General features: G+C 35.3%; 1 protein-coding gene across 1 annotated transcript; it reads right to left on the bottom strand.

Annotated features, from left to right (window-relative positions):
- Positions 1-5,798: 5,798 nt before the first annotated feature.
- Positions 5,799-11,935, bottom strand: LOC128230362 (uncharacterized). The gene is made up of 2 exons (XM_052942566.1): positions 11,917-11,935; positions 5,799-7,031 (listed from the first exon to the last, which is right to left on the bottom strand). The coding sequence occupies exon 2, from the start codon at positions 7,029-7,031 to the stop codon at positions 5,874-5,876; it is 1,158 nt and encodes a 385-aa protein (XP_052798526.1). The 5' UTR covers positions 11,917-11,935; the 3' UTR covers positions 5,799-5,873.
- Between the last annotated feature and the right edge of the window lie 5,284 nt (positions 11,936-17,219).

Genomic DNA, 17,219 nt, shown 5'->3' on the forward strand with positions numbered 1-17,219 from the left:
AAGGGACTTCCCGCCAAATGGTACTATTGCAACAACAAAATACAATTTGTCAAAATCTTACATAAAGGTGATATCGTTATGTACAACCCTTCGACTTCAGAACCGCAATGCCATTTACTGTAGGTATACGTATATTATCCCTCGACTTTAGAACCGCCATGCCATTTACTGTACGTATACGTGTATTATCCCTCGACTTTAGAACCGCCATGCCATTTACTGTATGTATACGTATATTACCCATCGACTTTAGAACCACCATGCCATTTACTGTATGCATACGTATATTATCCCTCGGCTTTAGAACCGCCATGCCATTTACTGTATGTATACTTAAATAATCCCTCGACTTTAGAGCCACCAGGCCACTTACTGAATGCAAACTTATATTATAACCACCATGCCTTTACTGTATACATACTTTCATAATCCCTCGACTTTAGAACCACCATGCCATTTACTGTGTGCATACGTATATTATCCCTCGGCTTTAGAACCGCCATGCCATTTACTGTATGTATACTTAAATAATCCCTCGACTTTAGAGCCACCAGGCCACTTACTGAATGCAAACTTATATTATAAACACCATGCCTTTACTGTATACATACTTTCATAATCCCTCGACTTTAGAACCACCATGCCATTTACTGTATGTATTCTTATATTAGCCCTCGACTCTAGAACCACCATGCCATTTACTGTATGTATTCTTATATTAGCCCTCGACTCTAGAACCACCATGCCATTTACTGTATGTATTCTTATATTAGCCCTCGACTCTAGAACCACCATGCCATTTACTGTATGTATTCTTATATTAGCCCTCGACTCTAGAACCACCATGCCATTTACTGTATGTATTCTTATATTAGCCCTCGACTCTAGAACCACCATGCCATTTACTGTTTGTATTCTTATATTAGCCCTCGACTTTAGAACCACCATGCCATTTACTGTATGTATTCTTATATTAGCCCTCGACTTTAGAACCACCATGCCATTTACTGTATGTATTCTTATATTAGCCCTCGACTCTAGAACCACCATGCCATTTACTGTATGTATTCTTATAGTATCCCTCGACTCTAGAACCACCATGCCATTTACTGTATGTATTCTTATAGTATCCCACGACTCTAGAACCACCATGCCATTTACTGTATGTATTCTTATATTAGCCCTCGACTTAAGTACCCCCATGCCATTTACTGTATGTATTCTTATATTAGCCCTCGACTTTAGAACCACCATGCCATTTACTGTATGTATTCTTATATTAGCCCTCGACTTTAGAACCACCATGCCATTTACTGTATGTATTCTTATATTAGCCCTCGACTTTAGAACCACCATGCCATTTACTGTATGTATTCTTATATTAACCCTCGACTCTAGAACCACCATGCCATTTACTGTATGTATTCTTATATTAGCCCTCGACTTGAGAACCACCATGCCATTTACTGTATGTATTCTTATATTAGCCCTCGACTTTAGAACCACCATGCCATTTACTGTATGTATTCTTATATAAGCCCTCGACTTTAGAACCACCATGCCATTTACTGTATGTATTCTTATATTAGCCCTCGACTTTAGAACCACCATGCCATTTACTGTATGTATTCTTATATTAGCCCTCGACTTTAGAACCACCATGCCATTTACTGTATGTATTCTTATATTAGCCCTCGACTTTAGAACCACCATGCCATTTACTGTATGTATTCTTATATTAGCCCTCGACTTTAGAACCACCATGCCATTTACTGTATGTATTCTTATATTATCCCTCGACTTTAGAACCATCATGCCATTTACTGTATGTATTCTTATATTAGCCCTCGACTTAAGAACCACCATGCCATTTACTGTATGTATTCTTATATTAGCCCTCGACTCTAGAACCACCATGCCATTTACTGTATGTATTCTTATATTAGCCCTCGACTTTAGTACCCCCATGCCATTTACTGTATGTATTCTTATATTAGCCCTCGACTCTAGAACCACCATGCCATTTACTGTTTGTATTCTTATATTATCCCTCGACTCTAGAACTACCATGCCATTTACTGTATGTATTCTTATATTAGCCCTCGACTCTAGAACCACCATGCCATTTACTGTTTGTATTCTTATATTATCCCTCGACTCTAGAACCACCATGCCATTTACTGTATGTATTCTTATATTAGCCCTCGACTCTAGAACCACCATGCCATTTACTGTATGTATTCTTATATTAGCCCTCGACTCTAGAACCACCATGCCATTTACTGTATGTATTCTTATATGTTCTCACTGTTGTGTATATAGAAACTGTACATCCGTACCAATTACACCTGTGTTTAATTGTAATGCTCTCCACATAATAAAAATAATAAAAGATCCATCTACGTGCTTTAAAGATGCACTATAACTCCCAAATAAGATTTGCCACCATTAATACAAATGTTTTGATTTACCAAAAAGAATGAATAAATGTCGAAAACAATGGTTCTGAAGGACCTGAGTTTAATTTGAAAAAAAATGTGCAAAAAACACGGTAAGTCTACCTTATTAGACTATAAAAGATCGCAGTTAGTATTTTAGCATTCACTAATCATTTAATATTTGTGCGTATTCAGCTATTAAATCAGTTATAGATTTGTAATCAGGAATCAAAATTTTCTATAAATTCATTATTTAGGAAGTAGTTATCAAAAGGTTTATCAATCTAAGTTTATGTTTGTTACAGACGTGAATGTAATGATTTTAAATAACAGTGTCACTTTAAACATTGATGTTTTTAATCATATGTGTATGAACGCATGATTAATATTCAAGTAAAAGGATGCGATGGTATCTTTTTAGAGTGTTGTTGCCAGTGTTCTGGTTCATGCCTCTGCAAAAAAGTATCCGGGATAATTCAGATAAAATCATTTAGAAATCCCCTGAAAAAATTCTATTATTCATCGGTTGGTTTGTTAAGTGAGTTATTTAGAAGGTAGTGCATATGTACTGACAATTGTACTTATATATGCTTTTCGCGCTGACTCCATGATTTGACAAGAGCTGTCGTTAAGACAGCGCGCTCGACTACGACGCTTTGTCTTAGAAGTAAATATAGTAATGATGTAATATGTGCCTGTCAAAAGCAATAAACAAATATAAGTGAACAAGAATCTCGATGTGACAAAACCGGGATTTTAATGATTGGCAGAAGAGATTCAGTTTCAACCATTTTTGTAACAGTGACCTTGATGTTAGGGGCCCCAAACACCATCCCATGTTAGTCCTCAATAAACTCTTCCTACATATCAAGTTTGGTCACAGTATGTCAACCATGACTTAAGTCCAGGGCTCCCATTAAGAATTTGAAACTGGAAGTATGAACTTCCTGCCCATCAATTTTAGAAGTTTTTCACTGAAATGTTGAAGTTTTAGTCTCCCGAAAACGATATATTTTTCCACTATTTTTCAAGTAGTATGTTAAAAAACATATACATTGCAACTTTAACACACCAAATTTAATAACTTAAATTATAATAATTCATTTTACTTAAAGACCGATTGGAAGTGTATCTATATAAGTAATAGTTTTTTTTCAAAATTATGGAAGTTTTTGTAACTCCAAGGAATCGATTTTGGAAGTTTTAACCCATTTCTAGGGAGTAATATACTTCCAAACTTATTTTAATGGAAGCCCTGCTAAAGTTATTCAGTACCGAACAGTAATCTATTTTAGAAACAGTGATAGAGACTTTTCGTAAGATTGTGTGTTTTGGCACCGAGAGGTATGGTCTAGGTCAAGGTCACGGTTGCTAAAACTAGAAATATGGTTAGTACTGAATAACTCAAGTAAGGGTTGACAAAGTGTGGCCATACTTTGTACATAGGACAACTTTATGCAGAGCTTTCATTGAATTGTCTTTTGGCACCCTAAGGTCAAGATCACTGTTACTAAAAATATATTACTGTTTTAGTTATGGTTGACATACTGTGAACAAACTTGATATATAGGAAGAGTTTATGGAGGACTTCCATGGGATTGTGTTTGGGGCCCTTAGGATGAAGGTCACTGTTACAAAAAAATAGAAGAAAGCAGTTGAAACTGAATCTCTTCTGCCAATCATTAAAAAACCCGGTTTTGTCACATTGCGATTCTTGTTTACATCTCAATTTGATTGTTTTATTGCTTTTGACAGCCACATATTACATCGTTATTGTATTCACTTCTAAGTCATAGCGGCGTTGTCGAGCGCAATGTCTTACGACAGCTCTTGTTCCTTATCTTTTTGTTTCATTTATATTTAATACATTTACAAAGAATGCTTTATTTTTTATTCGGTCATCGTTTAGACTTTGCATAAGATTTATGAAGTTTTGAAAATCTTGCCTACCTGTGTACCATTTAAAGATGTAAAATAGCCTTCCTTGCCTGAGTTTGTTACATTGAAAGAATACATGTAATTCATCTTCTACACATCTGATATCAAAATTAATTAAGCGATATCTACACACTCTATATTCCCTTTCGGTACCCAAATGTCGACCAGACACAATCAACAATTTATGAATAGAACATCAGAATCTTGCTTACGATATTTCCTCACATAAAATGGTAGATTGATACATTTTTCTGGGGTAAGAAAGTTTTAAATTGCTTATATGTGTCGCATCGTGTTGAGTCTCCCACATTTTTGAACCTGTTTTGTCTTTTACAATCAATTAACCTTTGCTTAAATGATATTAAAAAATCGCAATCATTATCAACTTACTGACTTAGCCAAACAAAACCAAAACCATATTTGTATACTATATTCTTTACAAATGTAACCCCTTTTTTTCTTCCAATGTCATCATGTCGATTGAGCAATACATTGGATATCTGTAGTAGTTTGGAACAGTACTTTTAGGCAGTACATTTTACATGATGATCAATACATCAAACCTCCCGCATTCCCCCGATGCAACACAGTCGTTAACATAATAATTGGCCCAAAGGAATTCCTTACAATATCGAATTTGTACTTGTTCAAAAATATCAGATATTTCCGCTACGTAAATAAGTAAAGGCTTAACCATAGAATCAATTATTTTAAAATATTCAGCGTGAGAAAAGTGTCCAAATGCCCTCTGGTAGACCTGGTATAGCATATGAGTTATGTAACCTCATTTTGTGATAGTCCTGAACAACTGTGCGAAGTATTAAGTCTTTTGAATGAAGGGTATAGAAGTTATTAATAAATATCCCAACCTGCTCTAAAACTTTAACCTTAGTTCCATAGTCAATCAGGACCAATAATTTGTTTAAAGGATAATATGGACTTATCTAACCTCATCACGTGATGGCCCTGAACCACTGTGTGAAGTATTAAGTGAATTGAATGGAGGGTATTGAAGTTATAAGTGAAATCCAAACTTGCCGTAAATTTTAACCAGACGCCGACACCGATGCCGTCGCCAGGGCGGGTAGTAAAGCCCTCCTTAATCATCAAATAATCGAGCAAAATGCTTACCATTCAATTTTGGATTTCTTAATACGTAAGTTGGTGCATGGCTGCTCTCGGTTTGCAGACTAAATTGAATTCATTAGGAAACCACAAAAACACACTAGCTATTACACAGTTCCATCCAGGCATGTCAAAAGGGAAAAGACCGCTGGACATGAGCGAGTACCTTCGAGGCAACTTCACTTTTTTATTTGCCTTATAAAATTTAGATTTGAATTTGCTGAATGAAGTGTCATTACTTGTATTGCATTATAAAAAGATGACATTCTTTTTGGTAAAATATTTAGTGATATAAGAGACTTCGTCCAATTTTGTTTATTAAAGACTTTTACACATTTTATTGTTTTATTAAGCATGCATTCGAACCAAATATTATCTATGAATAACTTCAACCCAGGGCATCCCCCGGACACTGAATCCCATGTCAGTCGCCATTTTTGCGAGCCCCTCTGTCTCAATATGATGATTGTAAACTTTCTCAGGAAAGACGAGTCCCTGTCTGTGACACTCAGCTCTCACAAGTAGCACACACCCCCCTACCCCGTCTAGTCGAACGACACGACCCTCAGCTTTTAAGTCGGGTAGGAGTATTCTTTTTGTTTTTAAATAGCCTTCTAGCATGAGAAAGTCCTCTGACATGTGTTTCTGGTAATTAAGGGATTCGGGTGTTTCGCGCCAAGAATTTCTGTCGTAATTATATTTGTAGTGTTTTTGAACGTACAAACAACAAGGTGCAACGACGTCTGCCTTTGCGAATAGAAGCTGCTGAATAATATCAGTGGGTAGTGTACCAACGTCGCTGTCTATCCAAAGAACATAGTCAAAGACGTCTGTTTCAATTGCAGATGAAAGTAATTTGTTTCTTGACTTGGCCATATGTGAACGCCTTATTTTCTGGGCAGTTTGCTTATGAATGTCTTCCCACTTGAGAGAGGTGATGCCTCCTGTGAGGTTCAACTGTACGGTAGCCGCAGCTCGAAATTCATAAACATCCACGAGAGTATTCGCTGCCTCTCTTGACGCATTCAGAGTGCCGTCTGAACTTCCATCCTCTCCAAAGAACACTGTCAACATGTTATGTGGGTATGTAAAGGTACCAAGTATATCAGCGTAAGATTGTAAGACTTTAGCAACGTTCCGAACGGGCGTCAATATCAAAATATTGTAATTACATAGTGTTTCTGGTAGAATTAAGAAGTTGTCAACTATTTTTTGGGATATTTGTGGAACGATATCAAAATGTGAAACGTCAGGAACAGCTGGTATGAACTGTAAACTGTTATTTACACTGTTCTGGACGTCACTCAGTGATACTTCTTTTACCTCGAAGCCACTAGTTTTGTTAGAAGTCTTTGGAAGTTTTTCAACTGGGTGGTGACTCACGACACTGGCCTGTGTCTGAAACGAGTCAAGTGTTCGTGTTGTGGCTTTGTTACTTATCCACAGAAACTCCGAGAACCCGATTAAAACAACGACTAACACAGCAAGTCCGTAAAACTTCGTTATCTGTCGACCCCAACGACCAAACATCTGTAATGTACAAGGTTATAATTGGCAACTGAAATGTAAAATCACTTCATTTGTAACTGTAAAATGATTTACTTGGCAACCGTTATGTAAAATGATTTACTTGGCAACTGGATTGTAAAATAACTCAATTGGCATCTGGCTTGTAAAATAACTTAATTGGCAACTGGATTGTAAAATAACTTAATTGGCAACTGGGATGTAAAATAACTTAATTGGCAACTGGAATGTAAAATAACTCAATTGGCAACTTGAATGTGAAATAACTCAATTGGCAACTGGATTGTAAAATAACTCAATTGGCAACTGGATCGTAAAATAACTCAATTGGCAACTGGATCGTAAAATAACTTAATTGGCAACTGGATCGTAAAATAACTTATTTGGCAACTGGATTGTTAAATAACTCAGTTGGCAACTGGGATGTAAAATAACTTAAATGGCAACTGGGATGTAAAATAACTCAATTGGCAACTGGAATGTAAAATAACTTATTTGTGAACTGGATTGTACAATAACTTAATTGGCAACTGGAATGTAAAATAACTTAATTGGCAACTGGATTGTAAAATAACTTAATTGGCAACTGGAAGGTAAAATAACTTAATTGGCAACTGGATTGTAAAATAACTTAATTGGCAACTGGATTGTAAAATTATTTCAATGGCAACTGTAATGTAATATGACGTCATATATATGTAAATATAATGTAAAACCACTTCATTCTTAGGTGTCCACATAATTAAATCCACATGAAATGATGAGCACTTAGTCAATTATATGAGCACTATTTACATCCCAAAACTCTTCGATGAAAGGTTAAAATTTTATCCTCACAGAATAATTTAATTTATACATAGTCCAATGAACACAGGGAATTGCCTATATATATGAAATAAAAATGTTCCAGAACATAAAACACAACTCCTCAACAACTTTCGCTAAATTATATAAGAATCTTGTTTATTCTTAAACGTCCATTCATGAAATAAATAGATCATTCTAGAAGTATCTTAAGACATCCTGACAAATATATTCTCTAAATAGCATAGAGAAAGCATAATTTACTTTAGTACATCTAGGTTACAAAACAATGCAACTAGTATATAAAACACTGGCGTACTGAATTCAAACAAAGCCTTATGCATGTTACGCAATAAGAACACGGACGTTTATTACACTGATAACTATAATTGTATCCGATCATATCTTTAAGTGCTTTTCCGTCATATTCTTGAAAGAGCCTGAGTTCAGATCTAAGTTATAGTCAGTGAATAATTTTGCTTTACTATACCGATGTTTTTGTTTAGTTAAGCAACACTCAATATTAATGTATAGCCTACAGTTCTAGCCAATGAAATCGCCTATCGGCCATCAATCAGAATCACACTTAACGGTTAAGACTTGCAGCTTTACAATTAACCAGGCATTATGTCATAATATGGTTCCCTGGATTCAGAAAACACATTTTAATCTAAGTCAGAATTTATTGTGTAAACATCAATTACTAAGGAAGGGGTCACTCGTTACACTCACTTCACACAGCCCTTCTTAATCATTAAGATTTTACACAATATGTTTAGCTATTCAAAACAATATTAGTGTTGGCACAAAATGCCTCCATACTAGCCAGCGCGCATGCGCGAAACGCTTAATTTAAATGCAAGAGAGCACTTACAAATAAGCTGATACACAACTGACTATCTCCAGGGAATTAAGATGATCTCTAATATTGCCTTTGTTTATACTTACCCTTAATGCTAGTAAATATTACATCTTGAATCGTTTATAAAAATAAATTAGCAATATGCAACTTGTTTTTTTTTTGTATTTTTATAAGTATATAAATTTTAGCGTTATGAACTGCAATCCGTTTGTACATATATCGTCCTTGTCATAACACCATGTTGCCATAGTTTGTTAAGATTGCCATGTGTCTAGCTTAATTGATCTTTTCATTCAGAAAATCTGGTGTGCTCTGTTGTATGGTTGTGTTACATTCATGTGACATATTTGTCAAACACGTGTAATAAATTTAGAGTATCACTGACTTTCATTGTACTTCACATCCAATATTAGTATGATTCCTACAGGAGTTGTTTGTAAAACATGTATAACTTCCTAATGGCAGCTAAATTGTCATGTCGCGCTAGATGAAAGCGGAGTAATCTACGGGTATGACCGACCTTTAAAAAATGTTAGTATATATAGTTAAAGAACAGTTTTAAATGTTGTTATAGGAGTTGAAGATTTATAGTTCCCAGTAAAACATGTATGCATTTTCCCATCAGTATTGAATTTGTAAAATGGTATACGTAATGTTTATGGGCAAAGCAAGTATGCATACATAAATAAGCAGCTAAACGGTCCTTTAAAGAGGTTACCATTGTATACATTATAATACGATAACGGTAAATTTCTTTCATTTTTCAAGCAAACTTTTTTTATTCAGTTATTAGTTATTGTAGTTTTGTTTAAAATTTCCTGTTTTGAAAGATGGCCATGCCTGTGGTAAATCTGGTAACACTGATGGCCTGCTCTTATGATCTAACAATCTATAGGGGTTTACGATAGGGGTTTACAGGTCATGAAATACAACATCCCGACCGTAAAATCATGCGTTTTTATTTCATTTTACAAAGTGTTTGTGCTCACTGTGGCCTTGAGATATGACCGGCTCATGTCAAAATTAAAAGGGGTCATCTGCAGGTCATGAGCAACCGTCTAAGGCCTAAGCATACTCTTGTTATCAGTCGGACAAGGTTGCTGTGTGCAATGTCACCGTAGTATAACCTTTGAACTACTGAACTCAATATCAACAGGAGTCATTTCAGTTCATGACCAACTCTCCCACCAGGTTTGAGGACCTTTTGCCGAAACATACTCTAGTTCTTCGAATGTTAATGATGAGTGTTTACTTGACTCGTAATGTTTAAATATATGAAGTACTTTTCGGGTCAAAGGTATACTGGTCGGTATTAAATATATGTATATCTTTATTAAGATGTGCACTTCTACTAGTATATTTAGCGGTGCACATCCATATTCAAAGTACATGTATATAAAAAGAAGTGCTCTTGTATGTCCAACAAGAGCTGTCACAGAGACAGCGCGCTTGACTATTCCGCCGAAACATGCATGGGTCACTGTTAGATTAAATTTCAATGCAATATATGATGTGCTGAGATATTAACATAAATTGAATGGAAAATATTTGAGGTGGTACGCAAACTTGAACGTAAATTCTAAGTCGAAAAAGCGGCATAATTTTGTCAAAATGCTTGATAGAGTTACTTCCTCCTGTGTACAGGTTGGGAGTATGATGGTGAACAAGCGTGCAAAGTTTCCAACCCAGATATCAATGGACTTATTTGAGTTGGTATGCAAACTTTGACATAAATTCTAAGTAGAAGAAAGGGCATTATTTTGTCAAAATGATTGATAGAGTTACCTCCTCCTGTGTACAGGTTGGGGGCATGATGGTAAACAAGTGTGCAAAGTTTCAAAGCCAGATGTCAATGGACTTTGAAAATATTTAAGGTGGTACACAAACTTTAACTTAAATTCTAAGTTGAAAAAGGGGCATAATTTTGTTAAAATGCTTGGTAGAGTTATCTCCTCCTGTGTACAGGTTGGGGGCATGATGGTAAACAAATGTGCAAAGTTTCAAAGCCAGATGTCAATGGACTTTGAAAATATTTGAGGTGGTACGCAAACTTTCACATAAATTCTAAGTTGAAAAAGGGACATACTTTTGTCAAAATGCTTGATATAGTTACCTTCTCATGTGTACAGGTTGGGGGCATGATGGTAAACAAGTGTGCAAAGTTTCAAAGCCAGATGTCAATGGACTTTGAAAATATTTGAGGTGGTACGCAAACTTTAACATAAATTCTAAGTAAAAAAGGGGCACAATTGTGTCGAAATGCTTGATAGAGTTACCTCCTCCTGTATACAGGGTGGGGCATGATGTTGAACAAGTGTGCAAAGTTCCAAAGCCATATGTCTATATTTGAGGTGGTACACAAGCTCTTACAAAAACTTTAACATAAGTGGTTACGCCGACGCCGACGCCGACACCGACGCCGACACCGACGCTGACGCTCGGGTGACTAGGATAGCTCTCTTTATTCTTCGAATAGTCGAGCTAAAAATGAAATAAATGTGTTTCTCTATATTTAGATAGATGCACCTCTACACCTGGGATACGAAATAGAGGTGCTGCATAGTTGTTTTGGGACTACAAGTTCGACTTTTACGTCATATGCAATTTTAAAATTAAAAGGTTTTTCTTTTTGTCTCTGTATTGCATACCCAATTTCTTCACCCCAGTATCTATCCAATATGTTTTATATAACTGAATATTTCTGGCAACCGCGTCGTGTTGATTTTTGTGTTGTGATAAATAATAAAGAATTATATACATTTATACGATAGCTGATAGGTACTTTGGCATTAGAAATTCATATCGTCCGGGTTTTCGGGAGAGCCATTTTCGGGCAAAGTTAAACATAAACATACTTATGTTTAGGAAACAAATTGCCTTTTATTTTAAAAATCAACATGTGTTAAAGCTTGTGTCTTAATAACACTGATATTAACGCACATTTATTCTGATTCTGCAGCGAACAAAAATTGCATAAAACTTCCACGGTGAACATAATAAAATCGGCCGTTAAGTGCTTAAGACGTCGTAAAGAAATAGATGCAAAAACTCGATAAAATATAGCTAAAAAAGGTCCAAGAATGGTATATTTTAACTAAAAACAAAGTTTAAAGTCACGAAATGATAAATTTTCACTTAATAAACAAATAATTGTTAGGCTTATACATTCTAAAACATTTTTGGCCTCTAGAAACATAGGTTGAAAAACCGAACGGAGCTTACACGTCTGGCCTCCGGGTATGCGTATTTATACTGCGATAAAAGTGATGTAAACTTTCTAACCAAAAATATCCCTCGAAATATCCTTCACAAAGACACAAAATAGTCAAAGCATCCGCCATTTTGTTCCGCATAGAACATGCCCCTCACTTAAATTCCAGCTAAAAAAATGACGTTTAACTCGCACTTACAGTTTAGATGTTTCTAGTCCTAGGTCGACACTTTGTTTAAGTAGTTTTCATTATTGTTACATTATTTGCAACTTTCCCTTCGTCTCGGTACATAACGCTATGCATGGGCAAGTTTATTTATGGTTAATTTAACATTCTGTTAGCGAGACAAAAAAATGAGCAGGTAGACGATAGACGCGTACTACTAGTATGAAATAATGCAGAGTTTAGATTTTATTTCAAATACATAAGGATGTACCCAAGCGATAAATATAAATATTGCTTGCTCATAAATATTTTCCTGAAATCTGTAGCCTTATTACATGCACCGCTAGTTGTATATTCCCTAAGGTATTGTTGACAGATGAATACTTCTACAAATGGTATCATATTTGGTCGTATAATATTATAATAAATATTATTTATATATGATTTTTTTCTAATATCAGTGTAAAGTCAACATTCAGGAACAAAACGATACTGATCTTTAAGCACACAACATAAATGACATATATGTATACAAATTGTAATATATTATTCGGAGATCCTCGGTCATTTTTATCGAAAACAACATCGAATGTTTGCAGGTACATCAGTAGAAGTAATTCGTAAAAAATTGAATTATATCATTATTATTGCAAACATAATTAAGATTCCCAAGAGTAAAGTCATTAAGTTTAACTGCTTGATTGAATTACTACGCGATCTACTTGCAGCGGACTTTAACAGTACCGATTTCTGACATTGTAAACCGTCCATGTACATCCGAGGTTGTTTTCGATAAAAATGGCCGAGGAGTTCCGAATGTGTTATCTATGTGAAAATACTCATACTCTCGACAAAGCAAGTCTTTATTTAGCAATATGAACATCGTTAAGGAAGGACTGAAATTAAAATTTGATATTAACACATATGTTCTAGCTTTACTAGACTCTGCTTAATCCGTATAAACAAATCCGTACTTAAAAACAGGTAAAAAAATATCAATATTACAAACACACTGATTTAACCATATATCAGTAAAACCAGTAATTCCATGTAATGAGCTTATTTACCAACGACTTACCACTATGGGTCTATCTAATTTCTTAACTCATTTTAGAATACAAGCTACATTTACAGCCAATGAAATTGCAGATAGCCAATCATTTAGTCTTAATCTTTTAGAATTTCAACTTTCGCGGGTGTTTAAAAGGTCCAATCACTTTTTCAGCCAATGTCTCTAAGAAAATCTAATAAAATCTAAAAGCAATTTATCTAAAAAATGAATTTCTACTTAGCTCACCCTAATCTGTACATGGTTTGTACTGAGAGGATCAATTAAAAGTAAGACTCAAACTGCATTTGACGTCAAGGTAATTGTTCCCTTAATTTGAATTTGACATGGACTCGGACCATGTTTGAATTAAATGGTCCAATAAAGCTCGAATAATAATCTTGCTTATGTTTGTAACGTATTCCGTGCTGGCTTTCATACAGATATAAGTTTCCTGAGTGAAGCATTGCATTATAAACAAAGGAAGAGTACTTTTTGTTTTCACCTGAAATTAATACTCCAATAATTAATCATTCTTGCCTGAATTGTGATTCTAATCGAATATCGGTTGAGTTCCCCATTCAACATGTACATGTACGCAGGTGTAGATTTCCTGGAGTTGGTGATTCTACGCAAATCTCTCAATGCAATCAATATTTTGTTCAAGGCCTCACCGGAGTATGTTAGGATTAGATGGGCACTTTTGTGTGGCAAACAGTTTAAGCTGAAGATTTATATGTAAATCTAAATTATTTATTCTTTTATACATGTATTGCTTAGATTTTGTTAACATACTAATAGGTCATTTAAGTAATAGGAAAAAAGTTATGGAGACAGGCGTTTTTCCTGTTAAATACCACGATGCTCTGTATGCAACAAGCCTACCGCGAGATTGTACAAAAGCTTTTACATTATTATATTTATACGAATAATTTTAATAATTTAAAGAGGACCGCGTACAGGACCGCGGTGAATAATTTCCCATTGCAATATAAACAAGAGCTGTCACAGTATGTGACGAATGCCCCCGAATGTGACATTGACCTATGAACAAGGTCAGTACATGAAAAGTTAAAGATCAAACAAATACATATGGCAAGTTATTTTAAATTACCTCTGAACATAAACAAATACCACCCATACTTGACAACCTACATTCTTATGTCCTTATATTCCGCATTCCATTGTGAATAAACACTAAGTGTATCTTTCACCTTAGAGGTAGGGACATGAGTGTTGCACGTGACACGTCGTCTTGGTATGTCGAACACATGTGGCAAGTTATTTTAAAATCTGTCCATACAAGAAAAAGTTACAGCCCGGACCTAACAACCTATACTCTGTATCCTTATATGCAGCACTCCATTGTGAATAAACACCTAAGTGTGACCTTGACATTAGAGGTAGGGAAACGGATCTTGCATGCGACAGGTCGTCTTGGTATGTCGAACACATGTGGCAAGTTATTTTAAAATCTGTCCATACAAGAAAAAGTTACAGCCCGGACCTAACAACCAATACTCTGTATCCTTATATGCAGCACTCCATTGTGAATAAACACCTAAGTATGACCTTGACCTTAGAGGTAGGGAAACGGATCTTGCATGCGACAGGTCGTCTTGGTATGTCTAACACATGTGGCAAGTTATTTTAAATTCTATCCATACAAGGGAAAGTTACAGCCCGGACACGACAACCTATACTCTTTGTCCTTATATGCAGCATTCCATTGTGAATAAACACTAAGTGTGACCTTGACCTAAGAGGTATGGACACGGGTCTTGCACCCGACACGTCGTCTTGGTATGTCAAACACATGTGGCAAGTTATTTTATTATCTGTCCATACAAGGGAAAGTTACAGCCCAGACACGACGACCTATACTCTATGTCGTTATATGCAGCAGTCCATTGTGCATAAACACTAAGTGTGACCTTGACCTAAGAAATAGGGACACGGGTCTTGCACGCGACACGTCGTCTTTGTATGCCGAACACATGTGGCAAGTTATTTTAAAATCTGTCTATACAAGGGAAAGTAACAGCCCGGACACGACAACCTATACTCGCATGTCATTATATGCAGCATTCCATTGTGAATAAACACTAAGTGTGACCTTGACCTAAGAGGTAGGGACACGGGTTTCGCACGCGACACGTCGTCTTGGTATGCCGAACACATGTGGCAAGTTATTTTAAAATCTGTCCATACAAGGGAAAGTTACAGCCCGGACACGACAACCTATACTCTATGTCTTTATATGCAGCACTCCATTGTGAATAAACACTAAGTGTGACCTTGACCTAAGAGGTAGGGACACGGGTCTTGCACGCGACACGTCGTCTTGGTATGCCGAACACATGTGGCAAGTCATTTTAAAATATGTCTATACAAGGGAAAGTTACAGCCCGGACACGAGTTATTGAGCCGGACACATGGACGGACGGAAGGACGGACGGACGGTGCGATTTTAATATGCCCACCTTCGGGGGCATAAAAAGTAAAAGTAATCGGGCGGTAATTCGCGGGATCTAAAGGATAACCTTTGCCTTGTAAATTATACCAGTATGGATTTCGTTCTGGAAAAAGGACAGTAGACTGTACTTTTGTCTTAAACACTATTATTAAAAAAGTAATTAATAATGAAAACCGGAAGTTACATTGATGTTAAGAAGGCTTTTGACTTAGTTTATAGAGATGGAATATGATATAAGTTAATTATGTATGGATGCTCATGTAAAATTGTTAAGATGTTAAAATCAATGTATGAACTTGTAAAATCGTGTGCTAGAGTACATGACAGTCTATCAGACTATTTTGATAGCTATATGGGTGTAAAGCAGGGTAAAGTTTTATCGCCATTATTATTTATCTTCGATATTAATGATATGTATAGCTTTATGCTAGATGACACTTTAAATGTCTTTTCTATTGATTGATACAAACATTAGTGAATAAATTATATAACTATTGTAATAAGTGGGGAATGTTATGTAAATACTAATAACGCATGGTTTGTAAAAAAGGTAATAGGGTAGAAAATATTGATATAATGCATGATAATATATTATTAACGAATGTTAATAAATTCGTTTACCTTGGTATAAAAAATATTCGAATGGTAAAGTTTTCCAAACTCAAAGAAAGCTTTATATTCTCTGACTTCACTTTTTGATATTGTATCCTTAAACATATCATAAAAATTTCAAACTTGAACTGTTTGATTCAATGGTGTTACATACTTTAAATTATGGATCTGAAGTGTGGGGATTTTATTAAGCACCGGATGTAGAAAGAGTACATATTAACTTTTGAAGCAAATTTTATTACGAAAACAAACTACAAATGCGACAGTTTAACTGACGGTGAACTTGGTAGATTTTCTTTAATTATATCCAGAAAAATCCGTACACTTAAATATTGGTACAAAATCAGACAAAACCCTGACACATTAGTTTATAAAATATTCTGTATGAAAGATCAAAATGGTAACCATGTAAATGAATGATCATAACAAGTAAACTCTTATTAGATGAGTTGCGATATACTTACATGAGGCATAATGCAAATGTTACAAAAGTTGAATTGGAGATGTTAATCCAGCGTGTTCATGATCAATACGTCCAATGTTGGTTTGAATATGTTTATTTTAGTAGAAAGCTAGAATCATATGTACTTATGAAGAAAAGTTTTGTAAATGAACCTTATCTTAACTATATTAATACTATGAACAATAGAATATCATTATCACGATTCAAATGTTCTTCACATAAATTTATTATTGAAGAAGGTAGGTACAGAGGCATCGATAGAGCCAAAAGACTGTACACAAAGTGCAATTTGCATACTGTCGAAACAGAATATCATTTTCAATTAGTGTGTCCATATAGAGATCTGAGGTCTACATATTTACCTTAATATTATTGTTCTTGGCCGACTTCACATACACTTCACATACATTTAAATCATTAATAAATAGTAATCCAGTAGGGACGTGAAATAAACTTGCAAAATGTATATATCTGGCATTTGACTTACGTATTAAATAATTAAGTTATAAATATGTACATGTTACAAATGAACTAGAACAGCAAAGTAAA

The sequence above is a fragment of the Mya arenaria genome, chromosome 4, assembly GCF_026914265.1.
Source record: "Mya arenaria isolate MELC-2E11 chromosome 4, ASM2691426v1".
Taxonomy (NCBI): domain Eukaryota; kingdom Metazoa; phylum Mollusca; class Bivalvia; order Myida; family Myidae; genus Mya; species Mya arenaria.

Coding starts and splice junctions, on each gene's coding strand:
- LOC128230362 (XM_052942566.1), bottom strand. CDS start 7,031: ATGTTTGGTCGTTGGGGTCGACAGATAACGAAGTTTTACGGACTTGCT.